We start from the raw sequence: 20,343 nt of genomic DNA on the forward strand, positions 1-20,343 counted from the left end.
CTTTGATGATTCCAGGATTAACAGCAGAACAAAAACATCCAGTGAATGTTGGAACTGGCAGAGGCCTTAGAGAGCTTTTGGAGCAAATCCCTTTGTTTCTCCTCAACTTTTTGTTTAAAAATTAAGTAAAGAAAGGGTGAAAAATAGTACACAAATCTCATGTAACTTTTACCTAGTAGATTCACCACTGGTTAACGTTTTACCACAATTTATTGATAGAGTTTGTTTTTCAAAAGATGTGTGTCTTCAAGTTAACACAGAGCATAGAACTTAAGTTATTTATGACAGTATGAGGCTACCACATTTTTGTTTCTAGGAGTTGATAAGAGAGTGCCACTAATTTCCATTTGGACCTGGGCTTGTTTTCTTTATTTGAAGTAAAACCAGTAGCCTACTGGTTTGTAATGGTTCTGGATAGCTGGTCATTGCTGTACTGGACTATGGGCACATCCGATCCTCACAATGGGCCAGCAAGTAGAAAATTTTTAGAATATATCTTTAAAAAGTTCTAAATTATGGAACATAAAGCACCTCAGAGCCACATGCTTTGAGGACAACTAGTTGATCTTTTATGCTCAGCATAGGACTTCTCAACCCTGATCCAGGAAAATTCCAGTGATGACCATGTTATGTATACAGGATTTACAATTTTTCTTTCAGTTTCCCATCCCAATACTGGAACCTTAGATCTGACTGCTTACTTTTATATGAAGGTTAAAATTTGGTGGTGGGGGGGTGGTGCACAAATGCGGTTGTAGTTATGAATATCTGTCTACCCTATTAAACTGTAATACAAGATCATTTGAAGGCAAGGACCATATGTTGTTAATCTTTGTATCCCTTTTCCAGTATTTTGCCTGTAGTAGGCATTTAATAAGTGTGTTTTGTTTGAAAACTTAAAAAATGTTTTGGCATTTCTCACTGAAGTATGGTGAAACACATCTTCCATTCCTGTGTCTGGGAGAGCCGACAAGCCTTGGGGGACAGGCCAACAGTAAACAGCCCACCAGGCTCAGATTGGCTGCCCGGTTCAATCTAGCTGTCACCCTTTATCCAGGTGTGTTGGGGGCTTCATTAACATCACATTAAACAGTTTAAAAGAATCAGCTGTTGATGTACCCCAGAGCAAGACTGGAAAGATGGAGCTTCAGAAAAAAGTTGCAATAGTTTATCTGTTATTAAAGTGCTTTCCAGTTTAGAAACTATAACTAAGTACACACTGGCTCATCAGCTAGCTGCTCTTTCCCATCAACTAGTAAGGCTTCCTAAAATGCAGATTTTAGACCGTCTCCTTGGAATGCTTGCTTGCGAATTTGTCCGTCCTCTCCTTGTAGGGCAGAAGGGAATGCCTTCACAGGCCCTTTTTTTCCCCTCCAATGTAATATCCTCTGGGACTCTGAATTTTCCAGTGTCATGTACAAAAACAGTTGACCAAATGAGGTTTTGCTAAAATAAATGGACTGGAGTAGAAAACTCTCTCTGCCTTCCCTGAATCGTCCTCATACTGGCCACCTCTCTTCTTTGCAGGCAACATGTGTATTTTAATTTTGGAATCCTAGAGAGGATGTTCCAGTTTTAACTTGAGCATTTAGCATTTGGGACAAAACACTCACTCTTGAATGTTAAAGGTGAAAGGGGAGCTGGGGATTTTCTCGTTCTAAAAAGAAAACCTCCCAGCTAGTCTGGAGCAGAGCTGTGGGCAATTCTGTGCTGGTTATCTCCTGCTCCCACACACAGCGCTCCAGAGAGGTCAAAGCCAGGCTGCGAATGACAGGCACGTAGTTTGGGATGAGTTGCGAGAGCGGGGTGGGGGGCCTTCTGATGATAAAAAAAAAAAAAAAAAAAAAGCAGCCCTGGGCCTAGGGCTCTAGACCCGCTGCTCGCCCCAACATGGCTGAGGTGGGGAACGGTCACATCTATATGTGCGCATGCGTGCATGTACGTGCCTACGTGCGTGTGCGCCAGTCAGAACGTGCCCCCGCAGGGTGAGGCGCGATGGGCCGCCCCACTCGCGTTCCAGCTTGCGGCCTGGGCTCCCACCCGGAGCTTTCTTGGCTTCCCAGCCAACACTCCTAACTCCGTTAGGAGCCTGTTTGTGTTGGCCTCGGACAAATGGCGGGCGTTTTACACCGGCAAGGCTTAATGAAGGCTCTGGAGATTTCTACGGATGTTGAACCCCAAACCCACGGGCCCCGTCAGTGGAAGTTAGCGCCTCTGGAGTAGGAGCGGTGGTTGAGCGCCGACCCAGAACGCCTCCCTTTGCTTTTAGTGCCGCCCACGGCTCCCTCTCTCTCTTTTTTTTTTTTTTGGTCTCCGCACTCGCAGAATAGATTTCACCTCTAAAATGAGCCCATTTGGCCCAGCAGAGGTGTGATGCCTATAAAACCAGCCTTGTTAGAAATGACTTATTCATTACCTCTGTTTTATGGGTCCACCCCAGCCTTTTGTGGTCTTCGCTAGTTGGCAGGTAACAAAAAATGCAGTAAACCCGTGGCCTTTCAGAGCCTGAGCCTGAGAGAAACTTTTACATAATAAAGGGAATACAGGTTTTAACAGACATTTATTGAGTGCCTACTGTGTCCCAGGCCTTGGGGACCGGAAATGACCGTGACAAGTTTGACTCAGGGGAGGAGCCCCCCCATGCCTGGGATTTGGATCTCGGATGCCCTTCGTCATAAATCCTTTGGTGCTGTGGAGTTACCATTCGAAGTTGGGTCTGATGAAAGCGGTTGTGTCCACTCTCAGCACTTGTGTTGGCCACTGTCCAGTTTACACTGTCCACTTGTTCTCTGGGTGCCTTCCCAGACCCTGGTTGTGCTGGCAGTGGGTGAGAGAGGTGGAGGGGTTCCTCTCCACCCTCTCTGCTCACAGCCCCTGTGGGTGCCGTCTCCTCTGCTCCTCCTCTGGGCCTGTCGCTGGTCTAGGTGTTCCCCAGCCCTGCTGCTTTGATTTTCTTATCTCTGCCCACAGTTCCTTAAGTAGCCCTTCCCTTGAACTCTAGAATATGCCATCTCTTTCTGGCTGAAACCAGAGAGCAATGAACGGGTAGTTCACTTAAATGATAAAAATTTTGTTTCTTTGTGAAAATGTCCTCATCTGGGCTTGCCTGAGTAGCCATGAAATTAAAAGATGTTTACTCCTGGAAAGAAAAGCTATGACCAACCCAGATAGCATATTAAAAAGCAGAGACATTACTTTGCTGCAAAGGTCTGTCTAGTCAAAGCTATGGTTTTTCCAGTAGTTCTGTATGGATGTGAGAGCTGGACCATAAAGAAAGCTGAACACTGAAGAACTGATGCTTTTGAACTGTGGTGTCAAAGGTCCGTCTAGTCAAAGCTATGGTTTTTCCAGTGGTCCTGTATGGATGTGTGAGTTGGGTAATAAAGAAAGCTGAGTGCCGAAAAATTTGATGCTTTTGAACTGTGGTATTGGAGAACACTTGTTGAGAGTCCCTTGGATTGCAAGGAGATCAAACCAGTCCGTCCTAAAGGAAATCAGCTCTGAATATTCATTGGAAGGACTGATGCGGAAGATGATGCTCCGATACTTTGGCCACCTGATGCGAAGAACTGACTCATTGGAAAACACCCTGATGCTGGGAAAGATTGAAGGCAGGAGAGAAGGGAATGACAGAGGATGAGATGGTTGGATGGCATCACCGACTTGATGGACATGAGTTTGAGCAAGCTCCGGGGGAGTTGGTGATGGACAGGGAAGCCTGGCATGCTGTATTCTTGGGGTTGCAAAGAGTCGGATACGACTGAGCAACTGAACTGAACTGAAGGAGGCACGGTTGACCCAAACTTCTTCAGATTCAGGTTTCTCTTACCAAACATTCTAATCCTTGCCCACCACCCACTCTCCCTCCCACCCCACCTCAGCTCCAAACCATATCTGTTTTATCACTACTTCATAGTTGCATATTATATTGAGTTTATATCTTTCTTTGTGATGCCTTCAGATCAGATCAGATCAGTTGCTCAGTCGTGTCTGACTCTCTGCGATATTTTGATTATAGTAAACAGGCTTCTCCTATGTTGCTTCATTTTGGGTTAGCTCTTCTTACTGAGGATGGTGGGATAGAAATTAGAGCAATGATTTAGGAGCCAGATTTGGTTTTGTGGTTTCAAATTCCAGCTCTGTGACTTACTGACTTTGTGGTTTGGAATATCTGAGGTTCCATTTCTTCTTCCGTAGATGGTGATAATAGTGCTGTGGCATTGCTAGTGAGGGTTGGGATCCTTGTCTAAAGCCCCAGTGCTCTGCATGGAGTGAGTGAGCACTTCCATACGGTGGATGTAGCCTAGTGCCTGATGGAGACAACCTAAAATCATTCCACGAGAGACACTGCCAATCATTTGTCTGCCTAGGTGAAAAGTTACTCGGGAAAAGACTTGTGAGAAGTCACTCTAGTGGCTTCCCTTGGTGATTTATGGGTAAGGCAAGGAGGAACCCTGGGAAAAGCATTGTCAGGGCTCCGCCCATCTACCAACCCCATAGCTACATGGCTGCCTCTCCACTTCATCTTATGCAGGGCAATTTGGCAGCAGGCAGTGGCCTGGCTGCAGAGAAGACCAGAAGCTTCTGGGGAGAATACAGCTTGAGATCTTGATCCCCTTCTCTTTTAAAATTTTTTGGTGAACTTTATTGTCAAGTTTCATGGCAAATAAATGGGGAAACAGTGGGAACAGTGACAGACTTTTATTTATTTGGGATCCAAAATCAGTGCAGATGGTGACTGCAGCCATGAAATTAAAAAACGCTTACTCCTTGGCAGGAAAGTTATGACCAACCTAGACAGCATATTAAAAAGCAGAGACATTACTTTGCCGACAAAGGTCCATATAGTCAAAAGCTATGCTTTTTCCAGTAGTCATGTATGAATGTGAGAGTAGGACCATAAGGAAGGCTGAGCACCGAAGAACTGATGTTTTTGAACTGTGGTGTTGGAGAACACTCCTGAGAGTCCCTTGGACTGCAAGGAGATCCAACAAGTCCATTCTAAAGGAGATCAGTTCTGAGTGTTCATTGGAAGGACTGATGTTGAGGCCAAAACTCTAATACATTAGCCACCTGATGCGAAGGGCTGACTCATTTGAAAAGGCCCTGATGCTGGGAAAGACTGAAGGCGGGAGAAGGAGATGACAGAGGATGAGATGGTTGGATGGCACCACCAACTCAATGGATGTGAGTTTGGGTAAACTCTGGGAGTTGGTGAAGGACAGGGAAGCCTGGCGTGCTGCAGCCCATCGGGTCGCAAAGAGTTGGACACGACTGAGCGACTGAACGTCAAATTTGTTATTTTAACTATTTTCGGCTGTACTGTTCAGTGCCATTAATTACTCTCACACTGCAACCATTCTACTATTCTGGAAACTTTCTCATCACCCCAAACAGAAACTCTATACCCATTAATCATAACTTCTCATTTTCTCTCCACTCAGCTCCTGGTAACCTCTATTCTACTTGCTGTTTCTATGAATTTACTTTTTCTAGATGTTTCACAAAAGTGGAATCATACAATATTTGTCGTTTTCTGTCTGGCCTCTTTCACTTAGCATAATATTTTCAAGGTTCATTTATGCCATAGTGTCTATTAGAACTTGATTTCTTTTTATGCTTGAATAATACATGTACATGCACTGGGGTATTTTATATATATATATGTGTGTGTGTGTGTGTGTGTGTGTATACACACACACACAGGAGTATTTTTTATATATATATGCTGCTGCTGCTTAGTCGCTTCAGTCGTGTCCGACTCTGTGCGACCCCATAGATGGCAGCCCACCAGGCTCCCTCGTCCCTGGGATTCTCCAGGCAAGAACACTGGAGTGGGTTGCCATTTCCTTCTCCAATGCATGAAAGTGAAAAGGGAAAGTGAAGTCGCTCAGTCATGTCTGACTCTTAGCAGCCCCATGGACTGCAGCCCACCAGGCTCCTCCGTCCATGGGATTTTCCAGGCAAGGGTACTGGAGTGGGGTGCCATCGCCTTCTCCAATATATATATGTGTGTGCGTGTGTACATATATACATAAAATACTCCAGTGTGTGTGCATATATATATTCCAGTGTGTCTGTATATATATGCACACACACTGGAGTATTTTATGTATATATGTACACATACACATACTGAAGTATTTTATTTTATATATATACACACACACACACTGAAATATTTATATATATATATATATATATATATACACACACTAGAATATTTATATATATGTATTTTGTGTATATATACACACACTGGAATATTTATATATACGCATACATGCAGTGGAGTATTTTATGTATATATGTACACACACACACACTGGAGCATTTACATATATATGTATCACAGACACTGGAATATATATATATATATGCACACATGCATGCAGTGGAGTATTTTATGTATATATGTACACACACACACACTGGAGCATTTACATATATATGTATCACAGACCCCTGGATATATATATATATATATATATATATATATGCACACATGCATGCTGTGGAGTATTTTATGTATATATGCACACACACCACATTTTGTTTAACCATCTGTCCATCTTTTGACTGATGTGCGTTGTTTCTACCTTTTGACCATCGTGAACAACGTTGCTCTGAACATCGGTGTTGCTGAGGTATGTGTTTGAGGAAGCTTCTGCTTCCCACTCTTTTGAGTATATACTCGGAGATGGCTGGCTTATATGTTGATACTGTTTAACGTTTTGAGGAACTGCCAAACTGGACCCATTGTATTTGAGAATCAGCATTGCCAGAAGCACTCTGATGAATTATTACTTGGGGACCTAACTGGAAAGAAGCATCATCAGGGGCCCCACAGGAGATCTTGCTGGCTTGGTTCCAGATTTCATGCTGGGGCTGAGGTGGATGGTCTCAATCCCAGATGCTTAGAAGTAGAAGAGGTGGCAGCCAAGAGTCCAGCTGGAGAGTGTGTCCCCACATAATGAGGGTTGTGCTCCTGGGCCAGGAGCACGTGTGGGAAAGTGTGTCCATTTCTTTCAGAGATGTTTCGTGTATTGGATCATTTTGGCCCTTGGGTGTCTGTGGGTGAGAGTTACCTGGATGTTTGTGGGGACAGACTGCTTTCATGAGCCAGTCACTGAAGCTACAAGCCCCTGCAGGCCCATTTATTCTCGGGGTGACAGTGTTGGATCAGTGACTGAGCATATTTGGGGGTGCAGGAAGGCGGGGGCCTTGGGCATCCAATCAGGAGAGCAGTGCCTTCCAAGGAGGAATCCGACTGCCATCAGACTACAGTGGGTCAGTTGCAGTTGAGACAGCAGAAGGGTCTTCACGGGGGACCAGTCACCTAAGGAGGAACACACTCGTCTCAGACCCTGCCTGAGGCTTTGCTCTGCTTGGTTCTGGTGTCAGAATAAAAGTTTACCCTGAAGGCTGCCACATGAACAATCCTTGCTTTAAATGAGATCAGGACCAAAAACAGTCTTGCTTTTTCAAGAGTGTCTTTTTTTGCCATGCTTTGAGGCTTGTGGGATCTTAGTTCCCTGACCAGGGATAGAGTTCATGCCTCCTGCAGTGGAAGCACGAAGCCCTAACCACTGGACCACCAGGGAATTTCCAGGAGTGTCGTCTTTTGATTGTAAAAATCTTCTATGCTGTGTGCCTTCATCACTTGTGTGAAGACACTGAGTGAATGTGAAATTGTCTGGGAATATTTTGTTTGTAAAATACCAGTAGTAAGAATTTTTAAAAATAAATTCTTCTACTCCTGTGTACTCTGATGTTTGAGAATGGAAACATCCTTTAAAAAAACTTGTATTCTGTGTCTTTGTAGATTCATTTTTTCTGATTTACCCACTCATAAATTTATAATGTTGCCTAGCAACTTACAATGTTATGGCTGAAGCGCAACTAATCTGATTATTTACAGTGGGGCAAATGTGTCTCCTAGATTGAAAACCTTTAAAGGTTAAGATCAATTATTTAGTGTTTCTTGGGAAAAGGAGCACAGAACGCAGAGATGGTAATAAGTATTTTGAATCCAATGCTGAGTTAGAGGGATGGCTGTTTCACCCACTGAGTCTTGCTAGGTGGATAAAATTTAGCAGATAAGACAAGGGAGGGGGTGGAATGGCTGTAACATACCTGGACATAGCATACTGGACATCTCTGATCTTAGTTGTACCCCATGTATCAGATGTTACAATATGTTAACTATGGAATAGTCACTTACGTGTATTTTCACTAAATGTGAATTTAAGCATTTATTTCGTCAGAACTAGAGACAATGGTGTTCTTTTTGGACATTAATGGATACAGAGTCTTGTGGATTTTAGTTGCTGTTTAGTGTTGCCTAAGGATGTTGCTGGGTGTGGCCGATATTCAAGGAAATGTACTTACTTGTGTGTAGGATTTGATATACATACATGCTGGAGTAACTGTCATTGAAGATGAACATTTCCAGAATCCCACAAAATTCTCTTGTTCTGTTTCTCATTCGGTTCTCGTCTACTCTCCCATCCCCATGCTCATCCTTGGGCAATCACTCATCTGCTTTCTATCATTATCAATTAGATTGGTCCTTTCCAGTACTTCACATAAGTTGAATCACACAATACATACTCTTTTGTCTTTTTTAATTTTAATTTTAATCAGACTTATGTTTTTGAGATTCATCCATTTTGTTGCCTGTCTGAGTAGGTCATTATTGCTGAGTAGTGTTCCAATGTATGGATCTGCTGTGACTTATTTATCTGTTTTCCTGTTAGTGGACATTGGGTTGTTTGCATTTTTTTTCTTGCTATTATGAGTAAAGGTTCTATGGCCATTCACATACAGGTCTTTGCGTTGATGTGTGTTTTCATTTCTCTTGGTTAATTTCCTAGGAATCGAATTTCTGGATCGTATGGCATGTGTATGTTTAATTTGATAAACTGCCAAATTGCATTCCAAAATTGTTGTACCATTTTATTTTCCCAGTAATGTATGAGAGTTTCAGTTACTTCACATCTTTGCCAACACTAGATACTGTCAGAACTAAGAAATTTAACCATTCTAATGGGTGTGTAGAGGTATCCCATGGTTTTACTTTGTATTTCCCTGGTGATAAACAATGCCAAGCACTTTTAATGTGCTTTTTGGCTGTCTGATATTTTCTTTTGGGTAATGTCTTTTCAAATCTTTTTGCTGCTGTTCTAAGTTGAATTGTTTTCTTCTAATTATGTTTAAGAGTGCTTTTGGAGGGCTTTCCTGGTGTCTCAGTGATAAAGAATCTACATGCCAATGCAGGAGACACAGGTTTGATCCCTGATCTGGGAAGATGCCACATGCCGAGGAGCAGGTACTCCCATGCGCCTCTAGGACTACGCCTGTGCTCTAGAGCCTGGGAGCCGCAGCTGCTGAGCCCACATGCCCCAGAGCCCGTGCTCCAGCAGAGAAGCCGCCACAGTGAGGGGCTGAGCAGCGCAACTAGAGTAGCCCCCACTCGACACAGCCAAAAATAAATAAAATCATTTTTTTAAGTGTTTCTTTTTGTTGTTGTTGTTGTTGTTTTGCATTCTGGATACAAGTCCTTTGTCAGATATGTGTATTAAGAATAGTTACTCTCAGTTTATTGTCTTCTCATTTTTCTTAACATTAATCCTTGAATGGCAGCAGTTCTTAGGGTTCTTAATTTTTATAAAGTCTAGTTCTTTTTTTCTTTGGGAGTTCATACTCCTTTCTTTCATAGAAAAGATTTATTAATATCAAGCTGGTTTCAGAAAAGGCAGAGGAACCAGAGATCAAATTGCCAACATCCGCTGGATTATAGAAAAAGCAAGAGAGTTCCAGAAAAACATCGATTTCTGCTTTATTGACCATGCCAAAGCCTTTGACTGTGTGGATCACAATCAACTGTGGAAAATTCTTCAAGAGATGGGAATACCAGACCACCTGACCTGCCTCTTGAGAAATCTGTATACAGGTCAGGAAGCAACAGTTAGAACTGGACATGGAACAACAGACTGGTTCCAAATAGGAAAAGGAGTATGTCAGGGCTGTATATTGTCACCCTGTTTATTTAACTTATATGCAGAGTACATCATGAGAAACGCTGGACTGGAAGAAACACAAGCTGGAATCAAGATTGCCAGGAGAAATCTCAATAACCTCAGATATGCAGATGACACCACCCTTATGGCAGAAAGTGAAGAGGAACTCAAAAGCCTCTTGATGAAAGTGAAAGTGGAGAGTGAAAAAGTTGGCTTAAAGCTCAACATTCAGAAAACGAAGATCATGGCTTCCGGTCCCACCATTTCATGGGAAATAGATGGAGAAACAGTGGAAACAGTGTCAGACTTTATTTTTCTGGGCTCCAAAATCACTACAGATGGTGACTGCAGCCATGAAATTAAAAGATGCTTACTCCTTGGAAGGAAAGTTATGACCAACCTAGATAGCATATTCAAGGGCAGAGACATTACTTTGCCAACAAACGTTCGTCTAGTCAAGGCTATGGTTTTTCCTGTGGTCATGTATGGATGTGAGAGTTGGACTGTGAAGAAGGCTGAGCGCCGAAGAATTGATGCTTTTGAACTGTGGTGTTGGAGAAGACTCTTGAGAGTCCCTTGGACTGCAAGGAGATCCAACCAGTCCATTCTGAAGGAGATCAGCCCTGGGATTTCTTTGGAAGGAATGATGCTAAAGCTGAAACTCCAGTACTTTGGCCACCTCATGCAAAGAGTTGACTCATTGGAAAAGTCTCTGATGCTGGGAGGGATTGGGGGCAGGAGGAGAAGGGGACGACAGAGGATGAGATGGCTGGATGGCATCGCTGACTCGATGGACGTGAGTCTGAGTGAACTCCAGGAGTTGGTGATGGACAGGGAGGCCTGTCGTGCTGTGATTCATGGGGTCGCAAAGAGTCAGACACGACTGAGCGACTGATCTGATCTGATCTGATTCTAAGATCAGAAAATTTCCTCCTCTATTTTATTCGTTTTATAGCATTACATTTATTTACATATAGGTTATATATATATATATATATGTATATATATGTGTGTGTGTGTATATATATATATATAGCTTACATATAGGTCTATGATTCATTTCAAGTTAATTTTAGTATACCTGTAAGGATTAAATTTTGGTGGTTTTTTTTTTTTTTTTTGCATATGTTCCCTTGTTTTAGTACCATGTATTGAAAAGATGATTCTTTTTCAGGTGAATTACCTTGTTGAAAATCAATTGAACATACGTGTGTGGCCCTATTTCTGGACTTTATTCTGTTTTTAGTAATGTATGTCTATCTGTACGGAGAAGGCAATGGCACCCCACTCCAGCACTCTTGCCTGGAAAATCCCATGGATGGAGGACCCCGGAAGGCTGCAGTCCATGGGGTCGCTGAGAGTCGGACACGACTGAGTGACTTCACTTTCACTTTTCACTTTCATGCATTGGAGAAGGAAATAGCAACCCACTCCAGTGTTCTTGCCTGGAGAATCCCAGGGACGGGGGACGCTGGTGGGCTGCCGTCTGTGGGGTCGCACAAAGTTGGACACGACTGAAGTGACTTAGCAGCAGCAGTCTATCTGTAAGCCAATACAGTGGGGTTCCCTGGTGATTCAGTGGTAAAGAAGCCACCTATGATCCCTGGTCGGGAATTCTCCCTGGGGAAGGAAATGGCAACCCATTCCAGTGTTCTTGCCTGGCAAATCTCATGGATAGAAGAGCCCGATATGGTCCATGGGGTCACAAGAGTTGGACATGACTTAGTGACTAAACCACCACTACCACCACCAAGCCAATACCATACTGTCTTGATTACTGTAGCTTTATAATGTCTTGAAGTCAGATAATGGAAATCTTCTTTTTTCTTCCCCAAATTGTTTTGATCATTCTAGGCCTATTCTTTTTCTGTTTAAGTTTTAGAAATAGCTTATCAATGTCTACAAAAGAAAGCTTGTTAAGACTTTGATGGGAATTGCATCAAATCTGTAGATCAAATTGGAGAAGCATTGATATCTTAATAATATTGAATGTTCTAATCCATGAACATAGTATATCTCTTCAGTTATTTAGGACTTCTTTAAGTTTTCAGTGTTTCATAGTTTGCAGTGTACAGGTCTGGCACATATTTTAATTTATTCCTAAATGTTTCACATCTATTGATGCCATTGAAAATGATGTTTAAATAAAATTTAGGCTTCAGATATTCATGGCTAGAAATAAACCCAGTTTTTATATTGACCTTGTATTTTGCAACCTTGCTGAAAACCAAGTTACTAGTTCTAGTACTTTTTGGGGGGGATTCCTTGGGGTTTTCATATTGTGTGCGACATGTCCCAGTAGGAAACAGGCACATTCACCTTCCTTGAGAATAGCTAGTGTTTTCCTAGTGCTGTGGTGAATTCAAAGGGGCCAGCATTTATGTGACTATAAAACGTTGTTTTTGGTTCCACTTAAATTGTATTTAATTAGCCTGAAATCTTAGAGAAAAGTAAATACTAAATTCTTGAAGTTCAAATGTTAAAAAAATAACATTAATTAGAAGGTTTTTATGAATTTCATTGGGGTGGAATTTGATAGCAGTTGTTTTATTTTCAACAGAACTAATTTAACAATTTCACATTTCTTTTTGATGCATATTATATTCATTTCAAGGCTATCTCTTATCATTGCCTTTTCTGGGTTTTCCCTCTTGGATATACCTATTTATGTCTATTACTTGTGGGACTTTATTTTGGTATGGAATTTAATGTGCATTTATACAATGAATGCTTATTAAGCATGCAATATCCACTTGGTACCAGGTGCCATGGATACAGTTGGGAGCAAGACAGAAACACACATTTGTTGTCTTTATGGAGCTTATGTTCTATTCTAGCAAAACAGTGGGACATTGAGTAAATAGTTGTACAAACTATGGAATTACAGTTTGAAAAGTGCTATAAAGTCATTAAGTTTATGAAGGATAGTCCTAACCTAGACAGGCTGTGGGTCAGTCTTCCTGAAAGTGGTGACATTTTTGCGCTCTCTGGTAGTTTGTGTTTAAAGATTCAGGTAGATTTGAGGGGTAGAGGATTGTTACTACTACTCATGTCTGACCATTTGCCTTGATATATATGATCCAAACTTTTTTCTTCAATAGCATTTCTATTCTCTCTTAGTGGTCATTGGTAGAGTTAAGCCAAGATTCGTTAATTAATTCCTTTTCCTTATATGTGTTAGCAGCTACTTCTGCAGCTCTTAAGTCATCATTGTAACATATGTCCTTTTATAGCATATAGCAGGTGGAATTTCTTCAAACAGGTAGTAACTTTGATATTTCTTGTGGCCAGAATTGTATCTCTTGTCCAGGGACAATAGGGGCGGGGGAGGGGGGGAGCCTAAATACTACCCTTGTGTACTTAGTTTTACTCGATGGCTACAAGTTGCATTTGACTATAGTGAATATAAAAATTTAGGAGAATTATAGATGGTATATAGGTATGTTTCTTAAGAGGTTCCTCACCTCATTTTGTATCTTTTTAGATTCTCTTTTTTTCTGAGTAACTTACTTTGCCCTGATTAAGTCCTGAAAGATTATATGAAAGAAGTATAAGATTAAAAATAAAAACCTCCTGTACCTTGCCTACTCAAATTTTAATTTCTTTTGCATATTTGTACGTCTCTATGTGTTGCTTTCAAAAACAGTTTATTAGATGAATGATGCGTAGATGGCCAATTGGATAATTTGCTCCAGAAGTGGTTCCCTGCTTTCTTCCTGTTCTGAAAGTTCTACCTGGTGCTGGCTGTTTCTTTTTGGTTTGACTTTCATTGACTTTGAATAGAGAGGAATCACATTACCTACACCTGTTGAGTAACTGTTTACCTCCCTGCTTGAATTAATGAAAACCAAGTTAGTTAAGAAGTGTTTATTTTTCAGATTACTTTACATCTCTCTCTCTCTCTGTGTGCGCGTGATTTAACCTATCCACTGATGTATCTTTAGCTTGTGCGGTGCCCTTATAACATCCAGCTGTTGAATGTGTTCAAGCAAATTCAGATTTGTTTTCACACACACACACTTGAAGATTCTTGTGCTATAAAATGTCTCGCCCTCTGGATTTCTTCTGATCACTTCCTTCTGAAGCCATTTAACTTCTTCCTCTAGCCTCTGTGTTTTCTGCAAAGGGGAACTGAGTTTTAAAGGTTCATCAAGTGAATTTAGTTAAATGAAATTTCATCTTTGAAGGTGTTTCTCTTAGGCATGCAGAGCTCTGGGACAGACCCCGGGTGCTAACAGAAGGCCTCCTCTTAGGAAGTGCCTGGCATTTGTGTGAAGAGGGCCCAGGAGTTCAGATCAGCACTTCCTGTAGCAGATTTTAATATGTTTTGTGCTAGCCCCTTGGGATGCTGACTTCCCCACCTGAATCCCCTGATGCTCCACCCCAGGGGGAGGCCCCAGGTCTCCCAGGGTCCAAGAGGAAGTTGCAGCTTCTTGGGAGGTAGGATAGAGAGTTCGGTACTAGGTTAGGTTGTAAGTACTGGACTTCTGTCTTCCCCTCCATGGACTGCATTTGGAGTAAAGCGAAAGCATCTTGGGTACCCCATTCCTTTCACTGTTAGTGACCTGTCAGTGGCTGGTGGTGGTCAGCTTGTCTACGAGACGAGGTGGAGGTCGTGCAGAGGCCGAGAGGGAATGCTCTAGTATCTTAGTACTTTGTCTCCTGTGACTTTTCACCTAGGCTTTATTTTCCCAGATAATGAATTTCTTTGAGGGGTGGAAGTATAAGGTTAAAAACTTTCTGTAAAATGCATAGAGGCCTAAGTTCAGTTCAGTCGCTCAGTTGTGTCCGACTCTTTGCGACTCCATGAATCGCAGCACGCCAGGCCTCCCTGTCTATCACCAACTCCCAGAGTTCACTCAGACTCACGTCCATCGAGTCAGCGATGCCATCCAGCCATCTCATCCTCTGTCGTCCCCTTCTCCTCCTGCCCCCAATCCCTCCCAGCATCAGAGACTTTTCCAATGAGTCAACTCTTTGCATGAGGTGGCCAAAGTACTGGAGTTTCAGCTTTAGCATCATTCCTTCCAAAGAAATCCCAGGGCTGATCTCCTTCAGAATGGACTGGTTGGATCTCCTTGCAGTCCAAGGGACTCTCAAGAGTCTTCTCCAACACCACAGTTCAAAAGCATCAATTCTTCGGCGCTCAGCCTTCTTCACAGTCCAACTCTCATATCCATACAGGAAAAACTTGACTAGACGAACGTTTGTTGGCAAAGTAATGTCTCTGCCCTTGAATATGCTATCTAGGTTGGTCATAACTTTCCTTCCAAGGAGTAAGTGTCTTTTAATTTCATGGCTGCAGTCACCATCTGCAGTGATTTTGGAGCCCCCAAAAATAAAGTCTGACACTGTTTCCACTGTTCCTCCATCTATTTCCCATGAAGTGATGGGACCGGATGCCATGATCTTCGTTTTCTGAATGTTGAGCTTTAAGCCAACTTTTTCACTCTCCACTTTCACTTTCATCAAGAGGCTTTTGAGTTCCTCTTCACTTTCTGCCATAAGGGTGGTGTCATCTGCATATCTGAGGTTATTGAGATTTCTCCCAGCAATCTTGATTCCAGCTTGTGCTTCTTCCAGCCCAGCATTTGTCATGATGTACTCTGCATATAAGTTAAATAAGCAGGGTAACAATATACAGCCCTGACATACTCCTTTTCCTATTTGGAACCAGTCTGTTGTTTCATGTCCAGTTCTAACTGTTGCTTCCTGACTTGCATACAGATTTCTCAAGAGGCAGGTCAGGTGGTCTGGTATCCCCATCTCTTGAAGAATTTTCCACAGTTGATTGTGATCCACACAGTCAAAGGCTTTGGCATGGTCAATAAAGCAGAAATCGATGTTTTTCTGGAACTCTCTTGCTTTTTCCATGATCCAGCGGATGTTGGCAATTTGATCTCTGGTTCCTCTGCCTTTTCTAAAATCAGCTTGAACATCAGGAAGTTCACGGTTCACGTATTGCTGAAGCCTGGCTTGGAGAATTTTGAGCATTACTTTACTAACATGTGAGATAAGTGCAATTGTGCGGTAGTTTGAGCATTCTTTGGCATTGCCTTTCTTTGGGATTGGAATGAAAACTGAGGCCTCCATAGAGGCCTAGAGGATCACTCATGAACTCTAGAACTGGAAAGGAAGGAGTTTTGAGAATTTAGGATCTAGTGTAGGATAGAAATGTGCCTATTTCCCTGGATCTTGCTTTCTGAACCAGTTCATATTTTTATAATATAGGTATACTTAGTGTTGTTGTTTAGTTGCTCAGTCATGTCTGATTCTTTTGTGACCCCAAGGACTGTAGCCCACCAGGCTCCTCTGTCCATGGAATTCTCCAGGCAAGAATACTGGAGTGGGTTGGCATTTCCTTCTCCAGGGGATCTTCCTCACCCAGGGATTGATTGAACCCAAATCTCTTGCACTGGCAGGCGGATTCTTTCCCACTGAGCCACCTGGAAGTCCATACTTAGTGTAGTCATTGTCTATTGTATGATAGTTTTTACTTTCAGAATATGTTAACCTAGCTTTTATTGGTCATGAATTAGGAAGTACTTCTCTTACCAAAGTGGCATTTTAAGGGAAAGCTACCATCATCTAATGTAATACCAAATTATGACCTTCCCACTTATTTCTTTATGGCACAGGAAATCCGGGGTCCTCTTGTGCAGTGGCTGGGGAAACATGTGGATCCTGAAGGAGTAATAAGATCCAGCAAAGTCTCCCTGAAATTCATTTCATCCTACACATCTGAAATAGAAATCACCCCATCCGCCATACCCGTGGTGACTGACACAGAATCCTGCTCATCAGAAAACTTTGACTTCGAGATTTACCGACAAAACCTGAAGACAAAGAAGCTTGGGAAAGTCATTCTGTTTGCCGAAGTGACGCCCACTACAATGAATCTTCTGGACGGGTAAGTCCTGGCCAGGCTGGTTTCTATATTTGCTTGGAGGACCCCAGGTATCTTGATGGTTCTCTCCAACCAGTGTTCAGGGAGAGGGAGGAAGATTTAGAGCAATAACCTAATGCTATGCTTAAAGCAATAGCTTATTCATAACTTAATCATGAAGATTAGAGCGATAACTCTTTAATATACCACTAGCAATACACCCGTCTGTAGATAGAGAAATTAAAATTCTTGGGTCAGAGATCTGTGTTTTAAAGAATGAGGGACTTCTGTGCCTTGTGTCTGTCTTCCTTTAATCTGACCGTTCATGTCTTTGGGAAAAAGAATATTATGAAAAAAAGGTGTTTGACAGGTGGCGCTATTGTTCATGTTGCCATTTTACTCTGTTGTAACCAGTGTTGAGATGTTATAACCAGTTTAAGATGTTTGGGGAGTTATTAGCATAGCAAATTTGAACATGTAAGCTGTGTTCGGTTGAAATAAACAGGAGCTTTGTACTTACCTGTTTTGGTATGTTGCTATTTTAAAGCACTCTCTAATCCCATTGGGATGTTGGAAATTCAGTCTTATTTCAAGTTTTCCTTCTTATTTCTTCTGTTTCATGGACTTTGATTAAAGGTTAAACAATGGGAAACAGATGAAAGGTTCATTTTAAACTCCAAATTAGTCTCTATTAATTAATACTTTTATGTTGTTTAAAAAGTAGGGTTATAGAGGGCATGAATAAGAAAAGCATCTTCCTTCAACATGGGACTAAAATTTGAGGAATGTTAAGACTGCAGAATCCCCCACCCCCTTCATGGTTTCTGGGCACTTTCACCTGTGGAACCGCATAATTAGGCAGATATGTAATTCAGCATATGGAACGTATGGAAATATTTTGGCTTTTCTTCTGAACAATGATTTCTGGAATTTGCTAGTATGTTGATATAAGGTGATGAGATAATTTTAGGATTTCGTGACTCTCATGCTCAGTCATGGAAACGGCAGTTTTAGTGTATGTACAGGATGTAGAAACAGCATTACTATAGGGGACCTAGCAGTGAGGAGACAAAGTCGAAAGGGGAATATGAGCAATGGCAATGAATAGGTCTTGTCTCCCGAGTTGTTTTGTATTGTTTTTTTTCTTTCAGTGTTGCCATCGTCTCCTGCCTCCACTCCCCAATCCTTGGTGTTCCCATAGAGACAGAAAACCCTGTATTTGTATGGAGCGATTATTACTTGCTTGTACAAACTCTGTGATAATCTTTTGCTACTCTAGTGTACACTATTATATCGAAAAGGTGACCCATTCTAATCATATCTGCCAAATAAAAAATCAGACAATATTTAACAAAAAATATTTGGGTGAAATTCAGATAGAAAAACACTGGCACTTCCAGACCATTTTTGTGGACAATAGTGAAGAGTATTTTGTATCGGGGCAATCTTGAAACATGGAGATTATGGTTGCTGGGTTTGGGCAGTGGGCAGTGTGTTACCAAGAGGGCTTGTGGGTACCTTCCTAGGGTGGGTGCCAAGAGGTAACCCAAGCTTTTATATTCTCTCTCATTTTACCTGGTGAGCAAAGGAGAGTGTAAGTTGGGGCGGTCCACATATGGGCTCTTTCAGAAGTTGCTCATGGTGTGTTTGTTCATCTCCCAGGGCTAGAACATGACCATAGTTACCTCCAAGGATGACGAGGAAATAAATGCCATCTTTGTACTTGGCATCGATGCATCTACTGAAAATTAGGTTTCTGTTAACCAGGAGGAGAGGAGGGCAGATATTAGAGGGCAGTTAGAAGTCTTTCTAACTTCCGTTTGTACTTTCTGTTTGTCAGGCTGCTAAAAAATTAGCAGAAGGCCTTTAAGAAGTATAATACATCATGATGGCCCCATTGCTTGCAAAAGTTAAAATCATAGTTGGAAACAGTTATTTTCAGGTAACTCTGGTTTTATTTCGCTGCTTATTCAGTGTCGTTAGAGGTAACTTTCTTATGTTGTTATAAATCCAGGAGGATTTGGACCTTTTTCTTTGGACAGATTATTGGAGGTTATGTGTGCTTCTTTGACCACAAGCCCAGCTTAAGCTGCTGTGACACTGAGGTAGCACTGGAAGCTTTCATTTCATCTCCTGTCAGGGGAGCAGGCTGGTCTTGAAGCCATGAACCACCACCACCATCACCTCCTGCCCCAGTTAAAGCTTGGCCAATGGTTCTGTAGAAGGGAAGGAGCTCTGAGGACAAGGAGCAGCAGAGGGAAAGGCGGGAGTGGCTTGCTGATAACGTCAAGGTGTTTGATGGCCCTGAGGACTCACCCTCCAGTAATAAAGAGCAAAAACCACAAGAGTGAGCGCTGTTTCCCGGATAGTCTGACATGGCAAGCCACCCAACCAAGTCTGGTTGGAAGAGGTTAATTTCACCCTGAATCCCCTACCCCAGGCTTTTTTTTTTTTTTTTTTTGGTTAACATATATTTGATGCTTTTGAACTGTGGTGTTGGAGAAGATTCTTGAGAGTCCCTTGGACTGCAAGGAGATCCAACCAGTCCATTCTGAAGGAGATCGGCCCTGGGATTTCTTTGGAAGAAATGATGCTAAAGCTGAAACTCCAGTACTTTGGCCACCTCATGCAAAGAGTTGACTCACTGGAAAAGACTCTGATGCTGGGAGGGATTGGGGGCAAGAGGAGAAGGGGATGACAGAGGATGAGATGGCTGGATGGCATCACTGACTCGATGGACGTGAGTCTCGGTGAACTCTGGGAGTTGATGTTGGACAGGGAGGCCTGGCGTGCTGCGATTCATGGGGTCGCAAAGAGTTGGACACGACTGAGCGACTGATCTGATCTGATCTGATCTAACCACGAAATGCATTTTCTACCTGATGGTCAGGATAACACAGGGTAAATTCTGACTTCGGTTCACTTAGACAATCTTTTTTTTCCCCCTGAGTTATTTTCTGGGAGCTTTTCTTGTGACCAGTTAGCTCAGCTGGTTGGGAAGAGTCCCACCAGGGCCATGGGTTTAGTCCTGCGTCTGGACCAGGGAACCTTCACTGTGTTCCGTGGTCAGTCCTGTGGCTGCAGACCTGGGACGCCGTTTGAAGATGTGAGCTGCTGCTGGTGGTGGGGTCCCAGACAAGGGGGTGTGGATCGGCCAGTGCTCAGCCCTCCTCACTGCTGGACAAGTGCCTCCAGGTGCTGACTCTGACCTGGTTTGGTCCAGAGCGCTGCACATTTAGTGGAATCTCGTGATAAGCATTGATTGACCATCAGCCCTAGGGAAGGCAGGAAGGGGAAAACTAGACCTTGGAGCACCGGCTTAGGGTAACTGAGCCATTATGGTAATTGTGCGGTTGTCTTTTATTTGACCCATAGTTCACTGATCAGAGATTGAAACAACTTAGGTGTGAAGCCAGTGTGTGGTGAGACAGATGA

The 20,343-nt window shown here is 42.5% G+C and overlaps 1 protein-coding gene across 6 annotated transcripts in view; it reads left to right on the plus strand.

The window, feature by feature from the left end:
* HLCS (holocarboxylase synthetase) overlaps positions 1-20,343 on the plus strand; it is a 223,798-nt gene that overhangs the window by 68,009 nt on the left and 135,446 nt on the right. For all 6 annotated transcript variants that reach the window (XM_070377521.1, XM_070377547.1, XM_070377530.1 and 3 more), the window contains one exon: positions 16,661-16,932. In XM_070377521.1, coding sequence (XP_070233622.1) covers positions 16,661-16,932 — 272 coding nt within the window. The remainder of the gene's footprint in view (positions 1-16,660; positions 16,933-20,343) is intronic.

The sequence above is a fragment of the Bos mutus genome, chromosome 1 (assembly GCF_027580195.1).
Source record: "Bos mutus isolate GX-2022 chromosome 1, NWIPB_WYAK_1.1, whole genome shotgun sequence".
NCBI classification, from domain to species: domain Eukaryota; kingdom Metazoa; phylum Chordata; class Mammalia; order Artiodactyla; family Bovidae; genus Bos; species Bos mutus.